This window comes from Nelumbo lutea, chromosome 8 (assembly GCF_056320005.1).
Source record: "Nelumbo lutea isolate HS-2025 chromosome 8, American lotus-T2T, whole genome shotgun sequence".
Lineage (NCBI taxonomy): Eukaryota > Viridiplantae > Streptophyta > Magnoliopsida > Proteales > Nelumbonaceae > Nelumbo > Nelumbo lutea.
Window position 1 is genome coordinate 8865848 of NC_142691.1, and position 13855 is coordinate 8879702.

General features: G+C 36.0%; 2 protein-coding genes across 2 annotated transcripts; both read left to right on the plus strand.

The window, feature by feature from the left end:
- The first annotated feature begins 157 nt into the window (after positions 1-157).
- Positions 158-4039, plus strand: LOC148842555 (nuclear pore complex protein NUP35-like). Its single transcript, XM_088959708.1, has 4 exons — positions 158-305; positions 408-985; positions 1624-1735; positions 3416-4039. Exons 2-4 carry the CDS (start codon positions 414-416, stop codon positions 3719-3721), a joined length of 990 nt encoding a protein of 329 aa, XP_088815834.1. The 5' UTR covers positions 158-305; positions 408-413; the 3' UTR covers positions 3722-4039.
- Positions 4040-8085: 4046 nt separating this feature from the next.
- On the plus strand, positions 8086-13670 carry LOC148842556 (protein phosphatase 1 regulatory inhibitor subunit PPP1R7 homolog). The gene is made up of 7 exons (XM_088958037.1): positions 8086-9188; positions 9434-9664; positions 9796-9942; positions 10046-10188; positions 10263-10377; positions 13008-13181; positions 13299-13670. The coding sequence occupies exons 1-6, from the start codon at positions 8892-8894 to the stop codon at positions 13086-13088; spliced, it is 1014 nt and encodes a 337-aa protein (XP_088814163.1). The 5' UTR covers positions 8086-8891; the 3' UTR covers positions 13089-13181; positions 13299-13670.
- The last annotated feature ends 185 nt before the right edge of the window (positions 13671-13855 follow it).

Below are 13855 nucleotides of genomic sequence, written 5' to 3' on the forward strand. Positions count from 1 at the left end.
TATCCCAACACGCTTCACGTTCTACTGTCCGTAAGGTCCGTAACGGTCCCTAATGAAATTTAAACAGAAGTAAGCTCCCGCTTAGCAGAAAGGGTATTTAAGTAAATTAATTTGAATAGCACGATTTCAAAAAGTGCTATACTGTTGGAATGTTGTTAGGGTTTTGATCTGTAAAAGCCGTCCGCTTCGTTTCTCCACTTCAGGGGAAAAAACATATAAAAGAACCATCTCTGAAACAGTCGTTTGTGGTTCAAGAAGAAGAGAGGTTTCACTCTTCATCCTTATCTATATTTGGTTCTAATCAGGTCGACATTATCACACCCTTCAACATTCTTTATTTATTTTTTCCTTTAACTTTTCAACCTCATCAACTATTACAAAGAGATATTATCTGTTTAATACATTAGAAAAATATGAGCGCCACTGTCCAGAGAACGTCCAGATCGGGAACGCGATCGCTCCTTTTTCATGATTTAGCGTCTCCAATTTCTTCTCACGGAGGAAAATTCACGAGCCCGGGTCAGGCAGCTGCCGTCTCTGCTCTATGGCGGGAGAATTTTGGGGGCGCGGATCCTCCTCCACCTCCCATATTCACCTTGGAAGACCGTGCAGAGTTCTCTCCAGAAGCTGGGATGGCAGATTACTCGATATCTCCAGCAACCAAGTCAGAGATGAGAACTCTTGTCTGGGACTCTTGCCGTGACTCACTTTCTCCGTTGAAAAGCAAGCCCGAGGCGACCGCTTCTTATGCCCTCATGGGAGGGCAGCAAATACAACAAACTCCTACAAGTTCAAGCTGGTGGTCTCCAATAAAGAGCGACAGTGAACACGATGAGAAGGGGAAAGGCTCACCGGTTGAGGGAGTGGTCCAGCCGGGTGCTTTAATTACGCTTCCTCCACCGAGGGAAGTCGCAAAGCCGGAGTTGCAGAATAATAGCTTACCTGCGGGTAACCTCGACGAGGAGGAATGGGTGACTGTTTATGGGTATGATTCATTCACTTTATTTTGTTTTGTTTTTACCGTTTCCTTGCACTCTCTACCCGGGACGATGATTCTAATTCTTCTATACGTTCTCTTCTACTTTGAGCATAGCTTCGACTGAGAATTTTACTGCATACAGATTATTTTGCGTATACTTTGGTATATATATTCCTTATTTCTGTTCAAACAATGCTTTGTTTGAAACTGTAAGATGAGTTATAGGATTTGGCATCCATTTATGATCACATAATCAATCATTCACCAAGATGCTACGGTACATTCATTTTTTTTCAACGCAAAATTTACTTATTTTCCTGTATTAAAACGAATATTCTTTCATTTGGATTTGTCTTGTACCCTCTTCGGAGTTCTTTGCAACTCACAAGGTACAATTTTGTTCTTATTGGTGATTTTTCACTCATATCTATGGTTTGAGCATAAGTAGTAGTATTTTTCTTTTCGCCCAAATCCTCATGCGAGAAAATTCACAGCTTCATGAAAGTGAAAACAAGCCTTTGTTTTCAGTATGATATGGTAATGTATAACAGTATTTGAAACATCTGCATGTATGTGTTGCTTCTTCTAAAGAAACATCTCCATTTTCTTCTAGTAATATCATATTTCGTACTGCCCTTTTCCAGATTCTCTCCTGGGGACACTAACTTGGTATTGCGTGAATTTGAGAAGTGTGGTGTAATATTGAAACATGTCCCTGGTCCAGGAGATGCTAATTGGATCCATATTCTATATCAGGTTCTTTTTCTCGTTCTTGATTTGATATTTTAATGTTCTTTTTTATGAGTATATTTTAATGCTCTTCTTTAGTTCTTCGTATGTCTTACCCTTGATTTTATCTTATATTGTTGTCCATTTATAGTTATTGTAATTTTTTTCAATGACATTAAGAAAACATGTAAATGAGATAAAAGGTCAAGAAAAATGATGGCTCTACCTATTGTCATGCACATAAAATTGTTTCAGTTGGAACCATGTTGGGTCATGAATGCATGATACGGGGTTTGTATGAGCACTACAGGCAGGATTCCAGGTATCTATGGGCGCCTCTAAATTATTATGGGCCCGAGTTAGTATACCTCCTAAGAGAGATTTCAGCATAATCAGGTTATAAGTTGCATGCTTTTAGGTAACAAAAGGCACTTTATCAAGCAAAAGAAGACAAAGGCAGTTAATTAAGCGAAGGAAGACAAAGGTACTTAAGTTTTGTTTGGTATCATTACTGTTTCTACCTGAAACATTTTGTGTTGATCAATACAAATTGGCATACAACTGCTATTTGAGGCTATTTATAGTTGAAACAGACATACCTTAAAAATGCATGTGTGGGAGGCTGTTTGAAGAAATGTCAAATTGACATTTCAGGTAGAAACAACAACTATTACTAATCATTCTGGCTGAAGTGACTCCCAAGTATAATGCGACAATGGTACATTACACATCTCTCACTAATTTGTATTGATCAACCGAAAACGTTTTAGTTAGAAACAGCAATGGAACCAAACACAACTTTAATCAAGCAAAAGAATGACTCTTTGTTGGGTTTTAAAAATCTTTTTTTAGGCTATTTTTTATGAAATGAGGTTTATCCATGGATGGGGTATAACATATATGATCATCAAATGATATTTATGTATCTATTTCTAACTTATTTTCTGTCCAAGTTGTGGCTTTTATATTAGTAATCCGTCTGCAAATTTTACAGTGTAAATGAGGTAAACTCTACACATTTACTTAGGCTCAGTTTGGAAAGAGTACAAATACAAATTTGTAGAGTGCAAAAACCTTATATTTTGCATTATTTTGTATGTTTTTGCATTGTACATTTTTTTGTATTTGTACTCTTACCAAATGGAGCCTTATGCTCAATTTCTTTGCAGTGCAAATGTTATTTGCACTAGTGTAAATGCATGGTAGTGCAAATAGGTTGAGCGTATGCTGCTTTATTTTTGCTTCATATTTGACTTTATTTGTTTGTGAAAAGTAAAATAGGAAGTAAAATTTTTAGTCCTTGCCTTGTATGAAAGAGAATGAAGGTAGGAGGAGGGTTATTTATTTGAGTGAGACAATAAGCAAGATGATGTGGCTCCCATTTATATGAGAAAGGATCTAGGAAGAAAGTGGTGCAAATTTTTGCATCAGTTTGCAAAATTTACACTGCTAGTCATGCAAATGAGATAAAAAGTACACATTTTGTGTGAGGTAGTGCAAACCACAGTTACAAACAAACAAATGAAAAACTGAACCAGATGCAAATTTTGTGTCCAATTTAGAGTTGCACTTCAAACAAGCAGCCTTAATGGTTGTTAGCACTTGGTTTATTCCTGGAGTTGCTGCTGTACTATGTGGATTACGACTACTTGGCGGATGATTTTGACATTTTAAGACTTATTTTCTTGCCTTTGTGCTTTATTGTAGAACCGCTCTGATGCTCAGAAAGCCCTCAACAAAAATGGATTGCAGATAAATGGAGTGCTCATCATTGGAGTGAAACCTTTGGACCCAATCCAACGGCAAGCCCTGAATGAAAGGCTTAACAACCAAGGCTTCATGACTTTGCTCCCTCCATCTAGTAGGAGCTCCGAGCTGATCTTGTCTAGAGTCTCCTCTGGTCCCTATTATGTTCAGAACCATGATAGCAATACTCAGCGTTCAGTTGGTGCCATTGCTTCTCCTGCAAAATCTGTTGTCTCCAAAGTCATGGATTTGATGTTTGGCATTTGAATTGAGGTTTTTCACTGGCTGGATGTCCTAGTGTTGGATATGTATCATTGCCCATCTCTGAAATGACTCAAATTCAACTTCTGTTGATTATTTCTATTAGCGGCCAATTTGTTACTTCTCGATATGTTTTGGTCTCACATAGTAAAAGCACAGCAGCAGTAATGTGCTTGTATTTCTTGTCTCTGTGTATGTTTTCTGTGGGGACTGGGGTTATAGAAATTGGAAAGTAATGTTGCATAGTTGTTGGTGCTTACTGCTTAGGGTTTTTGGAATTGCAAAATAAATATATATCAAAGAGTGTTCAATGTGGTGTTGCAATTTAATGCCAAACCATTTGATGAGTTGCCTCCTGTATTAGAACTTAGAAGTTGGCCCAATTTACTCTTAGGCCATGTTTGATTTGAAGGAAAAGGTAGGGAAAGGAAGAAGGGAAAGATAAGGAAACCAATACAAGGTTTGGTTTGTAAAGTTTTCCCTACCTTTCCCTTCCTTTCCCTACATTTTCTTTCAAACCAAACATAACATTAAGGCTATGTTTAGTTTAATAGAAAATAAAAGAAACAAAAAGTTGAGACTTGAGTTAAGGAATTTAAGTATAAAACAATTTACGATTACCTAATAAATAAATAAATAAAAGTATAAAACAATTCAAATAGGAATTTAAGAATTTTATTTCATTTAATTTTGAATGAATAATGATGCAAATTACAAAGCATACAAATATTGAAATTATGAAATATACAATGGTTGGATACTTCATACTTCATACTTGGATGAATGAAATATGAAAATGGAATAAATTAATAAAATATAAAAAATACAATATAGTTACAAATTGAAAATACAAAATTACATTAATAGCAAATAAATAAAATAAAATTAAAACAAATTTACAATAATTTGAAAAGAATAAAAAATTGTGGGTTATTTGTAAAAATTTACAATTTAAACAAAATTTACATATGCATTATGATGAAAGCATTCACACACATTTTCATCATCTACTTCATGTGAAAAATGAAATATCTGGTGTATGTAGTAGTATCATGCCCTCCTTTGTCTTGTAATTGTAGAGTTGTAATTTATATTCTACATCATGATTCTTGATTGCATCTAGTCAACCCTGGTACAATGATACCTATAGATCCTGCACTAAAACAAACAAGACTTCGATGGAATTATAGCCTGTAGACATCGGAGGGGTTAGTAGATCATGGATCACATGCCATGGTGGGATTGGTGACGAGAAATGTTCTTCAAATTCTCCTAATATTTTAAAATTTATTTTTCATTATTTCAAAAATTCATTTAAATTGTGGATTATTTATTCTTCCTTCTCATGTGTGAGAAAATGAATGGTCAAATGGCCAGTACCATCATTGCTACAATATCTAAAGTCTTTTCTACATTTTTGGCAGGCTTCTCTTTTCCCCTTTCCCTCAACATCCTCTATTTTAAATATTTTTCAAATCGGGCTACTAAACTTAGGGTTTTGGGAAGAGCTAGCCATTTTATTTAATTCTAAAAGAATTAAATTAATTTAGCTGGACTTACCTCGGATTGCCGGTTCAGAATCCCAACTTGATTTCAACGGTTAAAGCATTTCAACGTGACAACGTCTAAGGCTCTAAGCCTCCCAAATTGCTAACTCGGAGAATCAGACAATCAACCAATCAAATTATGAGACTATCAAAGTTCACTAAGATTGTAGAGAATGTATGAAAGACTAAGACTCTGAGAGAGTGAGAGATTGAAAGAGGGAAGGAAGGAAGACCAAAGACTGAAGAGATTAAGAGAACAACTTAATAAGAAAATTGTTGAATTGGTGTGATGAGAAGAATGGTGGAGGATAGGGCTATTTATAGGAATTGAAAATATTTCAATTGCCCAAAATACCCTAAAAACTAAATCTTTTTAGTTGTTGGGAGGGGTATTTTGGTCATTGTAAAGTTATTTATAACATTACCCAAAAAGCCCTTTAAACTAGTTATATAATAGTTGTTGGGGGGCATTTGTGTCATTTTTCTCCCCTCTATAAGCAAAATACATAAATACCCCCTATATAATTGTAAGGGGGGTATTTATGTAAAAAAAACCCCAAAAAAAGCTGAAACTAGCATTTAGGGGGTGGCCAACGGCTAGTTTTCAAAGATTTCTTTTCTCTCAAAATTTGAGACAACCATCGTTGGCGACAGTTGCTCGTGTTCTCACCTTTTTTAGTTTTCTCCATTTTGAATTTGAGAGATGACCATTGATGACAACAATTGCTTGTGTTCTCGCCGCTTTGGTTTTTTTTTTATTAGAATCAGATATTTCTTTTCAAACTCAAGAGAGAGGGCATTGACAAATAAACGCTCATGTTCTTGCCGATTTTAGTTTTTTGGTTATCGATTCTCTTGACTGCTTTTTCATGACATCGAAACCCTTGCCCTAGATTTGGAAGGATTTCTTCAAGGAAAAAAGTATGATAGGACATAAGCCTTCATCGATTTTAAAAGAGATGGAGTTTTACATCAATTTTATCAATGTAAACTTTTCACCAATTTTTGAGGAAAATACTTACAATGATGGATTTTTACACTGATTTACTAGGTGTATTAACACCTCTACCAAACGCTTGCAAATTTGGACCAGAGTGTGTAGTTTACCCTAGTTCTCATTTACACCTCAAACAAACGTGGCTTAAACGGGTTTTATTTGTACTCATTAACATTGCTTAGGCTCCATTTGGGAACAATGCAAGTGCAAAATTGTTCAATGCAAATACAAACATGTCTGTTTATAAAAATGCAAGTTCAAAAGTTGGTTTAGTTTTTCAATGATAAATTTGTATTCTTGTCAAATGATTTTAATTGTGATGGATACAAACAAAAGATTGGATTCCACCTTTTTTACATTGACCACTTTAATTACGAAAGTCTCATTTTGAATGCAAGCATGTTTATGCTTTGTCAAAATTGGATTCCACCTTTTTTACATTGACCACTTTAATTACGAAAGTCTCATTGGAATATACAAATACATTTTCATCAAATGCTTACAAAACTGAACCAGTGTACATAAGCATTGAATTAGTGTTTGCATTTTTTTACATTGAGCTTTAGTGATTTTTGATTCTCAATGGTGCATGGTTTCCAAATGCTTTGTTAGTCTTTCACCGTGCCATGGATGGGCATTCTTCATCCGAAAAGAAATTATTGTCACATCAGCAAGATTAAGGACACGCAACAAATGCCTATTGATTGAACCTTTGGTTTTCTTTCAACTTTGAACTTTGATGTGGTAAAAAAGTGATTTAAAAACTTACAATTTGACAGTAATAGTGATAAAAATATGAGTTAAGAGTTAGGGATTATTCGTTTGTTTTGACGTATTTGAAAGTGCAATAATTATATTAAGAGGTATATTGGTATTGGTGAATTTTTCTTTCCTATTAATTCTAAATGTAGAGAATGTTGTTTTGAATTTTAAATTTTGAAAATTTTTAAATATCCATTTTAGCTTCATATATGAGAATTTTTGTTTGTTTTTTAGGGTACCATTGGAAAATAAAAAGTTACAAGATTCCTTTTTAAGAGATAAGAGGAAACAAACACCCATTTTACTCTTAAAATTTCAAGATTCCTCTTAAGAGATAAGAGTTAAGAGGAATCGAACATAAATTGAAGAAATAAGAGTTAGAGTTTTTCACTTTTTAAGTCAACAAGTGATAGTGATAAAAGTAACGGAAATTAAAGAAAAGAGATTAAAAAATGCAATAACTACATATTATTAAACCAGCAAAATCTCCAACATGGGAGTGGCATAAAATGTATTAAAACATATTAGTCTAGTAATTAAACACTCTGCAAACATGTTAATCTAATAATCAGTAAGTACTAATTATGGGGTTTTAAGAATCATAATTAAGAAATTTTGTTCTTTACTCTTATAATCTCTTGAAAGAAAAAGAAAATCCACTAGAAAACCATTTAAATAGTAAATGCAGCATTTGGCATGGGCTTTGGTGATCTATCTTCACTTCAAACGCACTATAAGAGTCAGAAGTCCATGGACTTTTGAGGAGAAACCGTGAAGTGTACATAGATTGAACAGTTAGGTTGTGTTTAGAATCGGTGTAAAAATACATGGATGACATAAAAGTGTAAAATTTTATATCAATTTTATTAAGCGTGATGAGGAAGTGACTGTTAACAATTCTCCACATCAATAAACATAAATTAATTTGGTACAAAGTTAATCATGAGTTCATTACCTCATAAGGAAATCCTTGTCCAGCTTACTACACATTCTTATGGACGAGAAGACAATGAAGGCAACAAGAGAGTGGAAATATGAACGCAAAGATGAGAATGCCCGTACTTGACTGATGAGAGAGAGAGAGAAAGGAGCAGACAGAAAATAGAGGAGAGAGACGTTAGGGTGAGAGGAGTTTTACTTTAATGATAGAAGCCTATGAATTCTACATCGATAATTTTACATTGATTATCAGTGTAAAGAGAATTCAAAATAAAGTTTTATTGTAAAATTACACTTTTTCCAAATAAAGAACTGGGTATAAAGTTTACTTTGGTTTGATTTTTTAGCTCAAACAAATCAGCCTTATATTTGACGAGGTTTTATATCAATTCACGATGTAAAACTCTACTCTATCCAAACAAACACCGATAAAATCAATCCGCCATAAAACTTTTCACCGTACTTAATTTACAAAGTTTCCAAACGCAGCCTTGATGCATGTAATGATGTAACAGTCTGGGGCAGATTGGTTGGGTTGGGATCGAATTAGGTCAAATCCATCCCGAAATAGCAGATTCGTTGAAAATGCATGTATTACGGGATGTTAAAAAATTGGATCGACGGCCCAGGCCCGAGTCATGTCCAGGCATCTACGTGTCTTGGGCCTCTTGGCTACTAATTGAACCGTCTATGAGGCTATGACAGTCACCGTCACGTTAGAACTTTCGACACGTTGAAACAGAATCATTTCGCTCGCGCTTTTTCCTCGTTCCAACTGCAGTCGTTGTTTCCGCGGTTCCACCCCTCCACGAGCGTGCGCTCCGAGCAAAATAGCCGACCACACTGTCCCTCCTTTTCAAGGCTTCAACTGCTAGGGATCCGTAGTTCCATAGTTTCTGAGATATTCTTTTTAGGGTTTAGTTCTGTTTCAATGGAAGATCAATCCTCACGAATTCCAGGAGAGAACAACGGAGCTTCCGAAGGAGGGAATGTCGAAGAAAATTCTCTTTCTTATCTCGATCTCACCAGCTACCAGCTCCACGACCTCGATGGAATCGAGCTTCCTCCGAGCTTAATCGAGTTGGATTTAACGACCAATCGTTTATCCACGCTGGATCCTCGAATTGCCCTCCTCGCGCAGCTAAAGAAGCTTTCTCTGCGGCAAAATCTATTTGACGATGCTGGAATCGAGCCCATTTCTCGGTGGGATTCCATATCGGGACTTCAAGTACTTAATCTCACCTTTGTCTCTCATTGTTTTCCTTTTCTTAATGACATTAACAGTTTTTCGAAGCTTAATCCTTTAATTTAACTCATTTATATGAAGGGAAAATCAATTGATTTTGCATTTTGGATGATTTGCTTCTTTTTAAATATGGAGTTTATAGAAGAGCCTCCTCCGCTCCCCTCCACTTTATGTTATTTGTAGCGTCGCATATAGTTATATTATTCCGAAACGGCCTGGTTTTGCAGGAATTGGTCCTCAGGGATAACAGACTTACGAAAATACCTGATGCCAGTATTTTCAAGAGCCTTTTGGTATTCGATATTTCTTTCAATGAGATACCTTCCTTAAGTGGTTTGTCAAAGGTCTCGAACACACTCAAGGAACTTTATGTTTCTAAGAATGAAGTGACTAAGATAGAGGAGCTCGACCACTTCCATGAACTACAAATTCTTGAGCTGGGTTCTAACAGATTAAGGGTTAGCATTCTGCTCTCTCCAAAAATTACACTGTTGCAAAACTGATAACTTTATTGATTCCCAAATTGATTTTAGTTGTGTAGAATTTGAGATGTTTAAGCCAAATGACTAAATATTCACTTTGGTCGCAGGTAATGGAGAATTTGCAGAACCTAACACATTTGCAAGAGCTGTGGCTGGGGCGCAATCGTATCCGAACAGTAAACCTATGTGGTCTAAGATGTATCAAGAAGCTTAGCTTGCAGAGCAACCGCTTGACATCTATGCTTGGATTTCAGGTATTAGGTTGTTCAACGTTGTGTTGTTTTTTTGGAAATGCTAAAGAAAGGCATAAGTTTGTGTTAACAACTATAAATGCATTCTTTTCTTCACTGTTTCCAGGATTGTGTTGCTTTAGAAGAGCTGTACTTGAGTCATAATGGTATTTCAAAGATGGAGGGGTTATCCACCTTGGCGAATCTGCATGTTCTGGATGTTTCATCAAATAAGTTAACGACCATAAATGACATTGAAAACCTAACAAGGTAGACATAGATATCTTCCTTAGATTTGGTTTGCCTCTCTTTATTTTTACTAATATCAGAGGTTTATTTTGCAGATTGGAGGATCTTTGGCTCAATGACAACCAAATAGCTTCACTGGAAGGCATTGACAGTGCTGTTGCAGGTTCAAGGGAAAAGCTTACGACCATTTATCTGGAGAACAACCCATGTGTATGGTTCTTGTGATCTCTAAGACTGTTATTGTCTCTTAATTTCAAAATGCTAATTGCTTCTACATGCTGACTAATTCCAATCTGCCATGCCACATTCTAGATTGGAAGGTCATACTTATTTCTTTCAAAATCTACTTGAATGTACAAGTGTAACTCAGGCAATGTGGGTCAGGTTGTGGTCCAATAGGGGGGTGAAACCTGGGAACTGGACCCAAGAATTAGCCTGAGTAGCTCAACCTGACTCACTTAGTAGCTCAACCTAACCTAACCTGGGTTGGGTTGCACTAAATAAAGCACTGGGTATTGAGCTTTGTTTGCTCCAACTGCCCGACTGTAACTAGGTTGTAATCTATTTTAGATCCATATCCTGATCCATTCAATCCAATATCTTCAAGTCCAATTTCACTGTGTTATCCAAGTCTTTTTTCTGATCTCCTAGCTATGTTACATGAATACTGGTACCAACATTTGGAATCTGACATTGGTATGGGGTTTCAGACTTGGTAAAAGGCCATTACTGATCTGACAACAAGATGACACCTCTCAAGTGTTGTGTCAATACCAATGTCAAAGAAATGTCTGACATGTATGCTACCAATTTTGATGTGCCCATGTACCATAACCTTCTAGCTATTTGGAATTTCGACCTACACTAGATCACTTGTGCTAATATTTTCATTTACCATCATTGTATATGCCCAAACCATCAGAATCATCTGTTTCTTATTTGATTACCTATGGTTGCTCCATCCTGTTAAGAATTTGTTTTCTAACGCTTAGCTCATCCATTCATTCTGTGAGCATGTTCTTGATTGTCATCCATTCATACCATCGTTTGCCATCGTTCACCTTAGGTATTGCATGATTACAGATTTACATAGCTTGCCTATAATATGGCTTACAGCAAGCCTATGATGTAGTACAATCTTTCAAAAATGAATCGCAACTAAGGTCAACTTCAACCCTGGGGAATTGCATTCTTGAATAGAAATTAAGTCAAAGAGTTTCGAGGAAATAGGATAAAATAATGCAAGAGTTCAGGGCCCTCTGGGATTGGAGGAGTCTTCAGGAATGATGAAGGGATTGTTATTGCTTTATTCTCTGGCCCTATTGGAGAAGGCGACACCTTGCAGTGCTTGAAGGAATTCGAAGAGCAAAGGAATTAAATATCAGCCGTTTGATCCTGGAAGGTGATTCGAAGGTGGTGGTTAGTTGGTTGAAGACAGAGGACAGTGGTTTGTGGAACTTAAACAATGAAAAAAAAAACAGTTCTTATGGTTGGGTGGGGACATTGAGATTCAGTACAGCTGGGTGAAGAGGAGCGCCAACTCATTTGCGGATGGGTTGGCCAAGCAAAGAGTGAATAGGGAGTCTGTTTTTTGGGCTAATGTTTATTCTTTTCTCTTTGCACTCCCTTTCTTTTCTGTTTTTGGGGAGCTAAGATATTTTATCTCCCCTCTTGTATCCATATTCCCTCTTTTCTTTTAATTTAATGAAGCTGGTGTTATTGATAAAAAAAAAAAGAATGCAATAGAGTTCTAATCTTCTATAGAGTAGCTTTTAGGTACTGCATATTATCTTAAGGAACTTGTAGCAAGCACTAAGAAAATGACAAGGAACAAAATAAATTGCTATTAAGGTTGTACAGGGGGATCCACATCATTCCAGGATCTTATGTGCCAAAGGAAAAGCTAATAAGGTAAGGGATATATAGGTATAACCATGAAGTGATGTTTGTTGGAATGGTTGGTTTTACTGGTCTCCTTATTCAAATTGGCCATTATCATGGTTATATTGGTATGACATCAATCCTTGTTATCTTTTTATAATCAAGTCTTGTTGATATAGTTCAGTTTTACTTGGTTTTAGTGTCTTATTAGGGAATTGTTAGATTTATGGATGTTGAAATTCTAAGTTGGTTATTTTTTCTTGTGACGTGATTTTAGGAGGTCAAAATTTGTTCAGTTTGTAGAACTGATGTGATTTGTCCAGTTTGTAGAACCCAACAAGATCAAGATTTTGCAGACTGCAGAACTGATGTGATTTAGGAAAATTAGTGCTATCTTACTAATAGGGTCAGAAGTCATACGGTCTTGTTTCCCCTTTTAACTTTGCATTTCTTTTTTATTACTTTGTTCAAATAGCACAATCATATTTCAGTAAATTGCTTCTGCATTCGGTTACACATAGACCAAAGGAAAACAAACTATTTGGAGAATAATGACTTGTGGAAAATTAGAAGGTACACCATTTTTCTTACAATTAGTACTCACTTTTTGGAATATGTTTGTTTTCCACAGCCATTTTTATGTGCAGTCAAGCACAATACAAAACAATTTTCAAGAAATCATTCATTTTGCTTCAATTTTTTTTTGGTAATTCATGTTCCTTCATTGAACGTGCAACCAAAAGAAACCTAAAACATGGGGCTGCCACTCTGAAAACAAGGGGCTGTAAGGTGTGAATTTGTGTATCAACATTTCAGAATTGACATTGTAGATCATGCACCGGCAGCAATGAGATGCAAGTGCCACGTGCCAATTTAATCATTGACCATCCATACATATCAAGGGTCTTTCAATGAATTCATTCTCCACTCTTAACGGTATAGTTACCTCCGTTTTGCAGGCAACTACTTCAAATTACTCTTCTACCCTTCGGCACATCTTCCCAAATCTTCAGCAGATTGATTCAGACATATTCTCCTAGGAGTCTTAGTGGCTCCCTTATTAATATTCAGAGGAATGGATGCCATATGCTTTAAAAACCTTGAAGAAAAATTGGTCAACATGATGCAAGATGGTAACAGCTCCTCTATCATTCCCTGTGCATTCCTTCAGTGATTTCTGCCCTTAAGGTTCTATTCATTTTATCCCATGTTTTTCTGTGTGACGTCGTGCTTTTTGATCTGCCTTGCAGTGCAAATGATGAAGTTAATTTATGTGATGGCTTTATAAAGGTCAGTTCAGTTGGTTCCTCGAAGATCTGTTCCTCAAAAGAGATCAGATCAGGACCAACCATAGGAAAATGACTATGATCATATGCAACTTTACCAATTACATCTGTCACAATAAATTAAAATACTAGACTTTTAAACTCTCACGTCCTTTCTTGCTCCCCCTTTTACCCTTCGATCCTGCTTTTCTTTCTTTGCATGAGTATTGGGTGTGGGGTTTTAATTGTTTTCTGCAACTGGATCAGGAGTGGGAATATTTGGCAAAGTCTGACAAATTGTGATTTGTTATATTTATCCCTTTTAAGCATTTTCTTTTGCACATGGTATATAAATAATTCTCGATCCATTTTACTCTACTCTATATTAGAAGAATTGTAATATTGTTGGCAATATCCCTTTTTCAACAAACCTGGACTCTTAATTAACAGTGGAAATTAGAAAGTATCTTTTGTAGAATACTAACGGGTAGTTGATCTTTTATAGACAGGCTTTATCTTTGGTTTGTGATGGTCCTTCACCG

What these genes read in the sequence shown, in the direction of transcription:
- LOC148842555 (XM_088959708.1), top strand. Translation starts at nt 414, where the DNA reads ATGAGCGCCACTGTCCAGAGAACGTCCAGATCGGGAACGCGATCGCTC. An exon ending in GAATGGGTGACTGTTTATGG is followed by an intron (nt 986 to 1,623) that starts GTATGATTCATT and finishes GCCCTTTTCCAG; the next exon opens with ATTCTCTCCTGGGGACACTA. An exon ending in GGATCCATATTCTATATCAG is followed by an intron (nt 1,736 to 3,415) that starts GTTCTTTTTCTC and finishes GCTTTATTGTAG; the next exon opens with AACCGCTCTGATGCTCAGAA.
- LOC148842556 (XM_088958037.1), top strand. Translation starts at nt 8,892, where the DNA reads ATGGAAGATCAATCCTCACGAATTCCAGGAGAGAACAACGGAGCTTCC. An exon ending in ATTCCATATCGGGACTTCAA is followed by an intron (nt 9,189 to 9,433) that starts GTACTTAATCTC and finishes CTGGTTTTGCAG; the next exon opens with GAATTGGTCCTCAGGGATAA. An exon ending in TGGGTTCTAACAGATTAAGG is followed by an intron (nt 9,665 to 9,795) that starts GTTAGCATTCTG and finishes CTTTGGTCGCAG; the next exon opens with GTAATGGAGAATTTGCAGAA.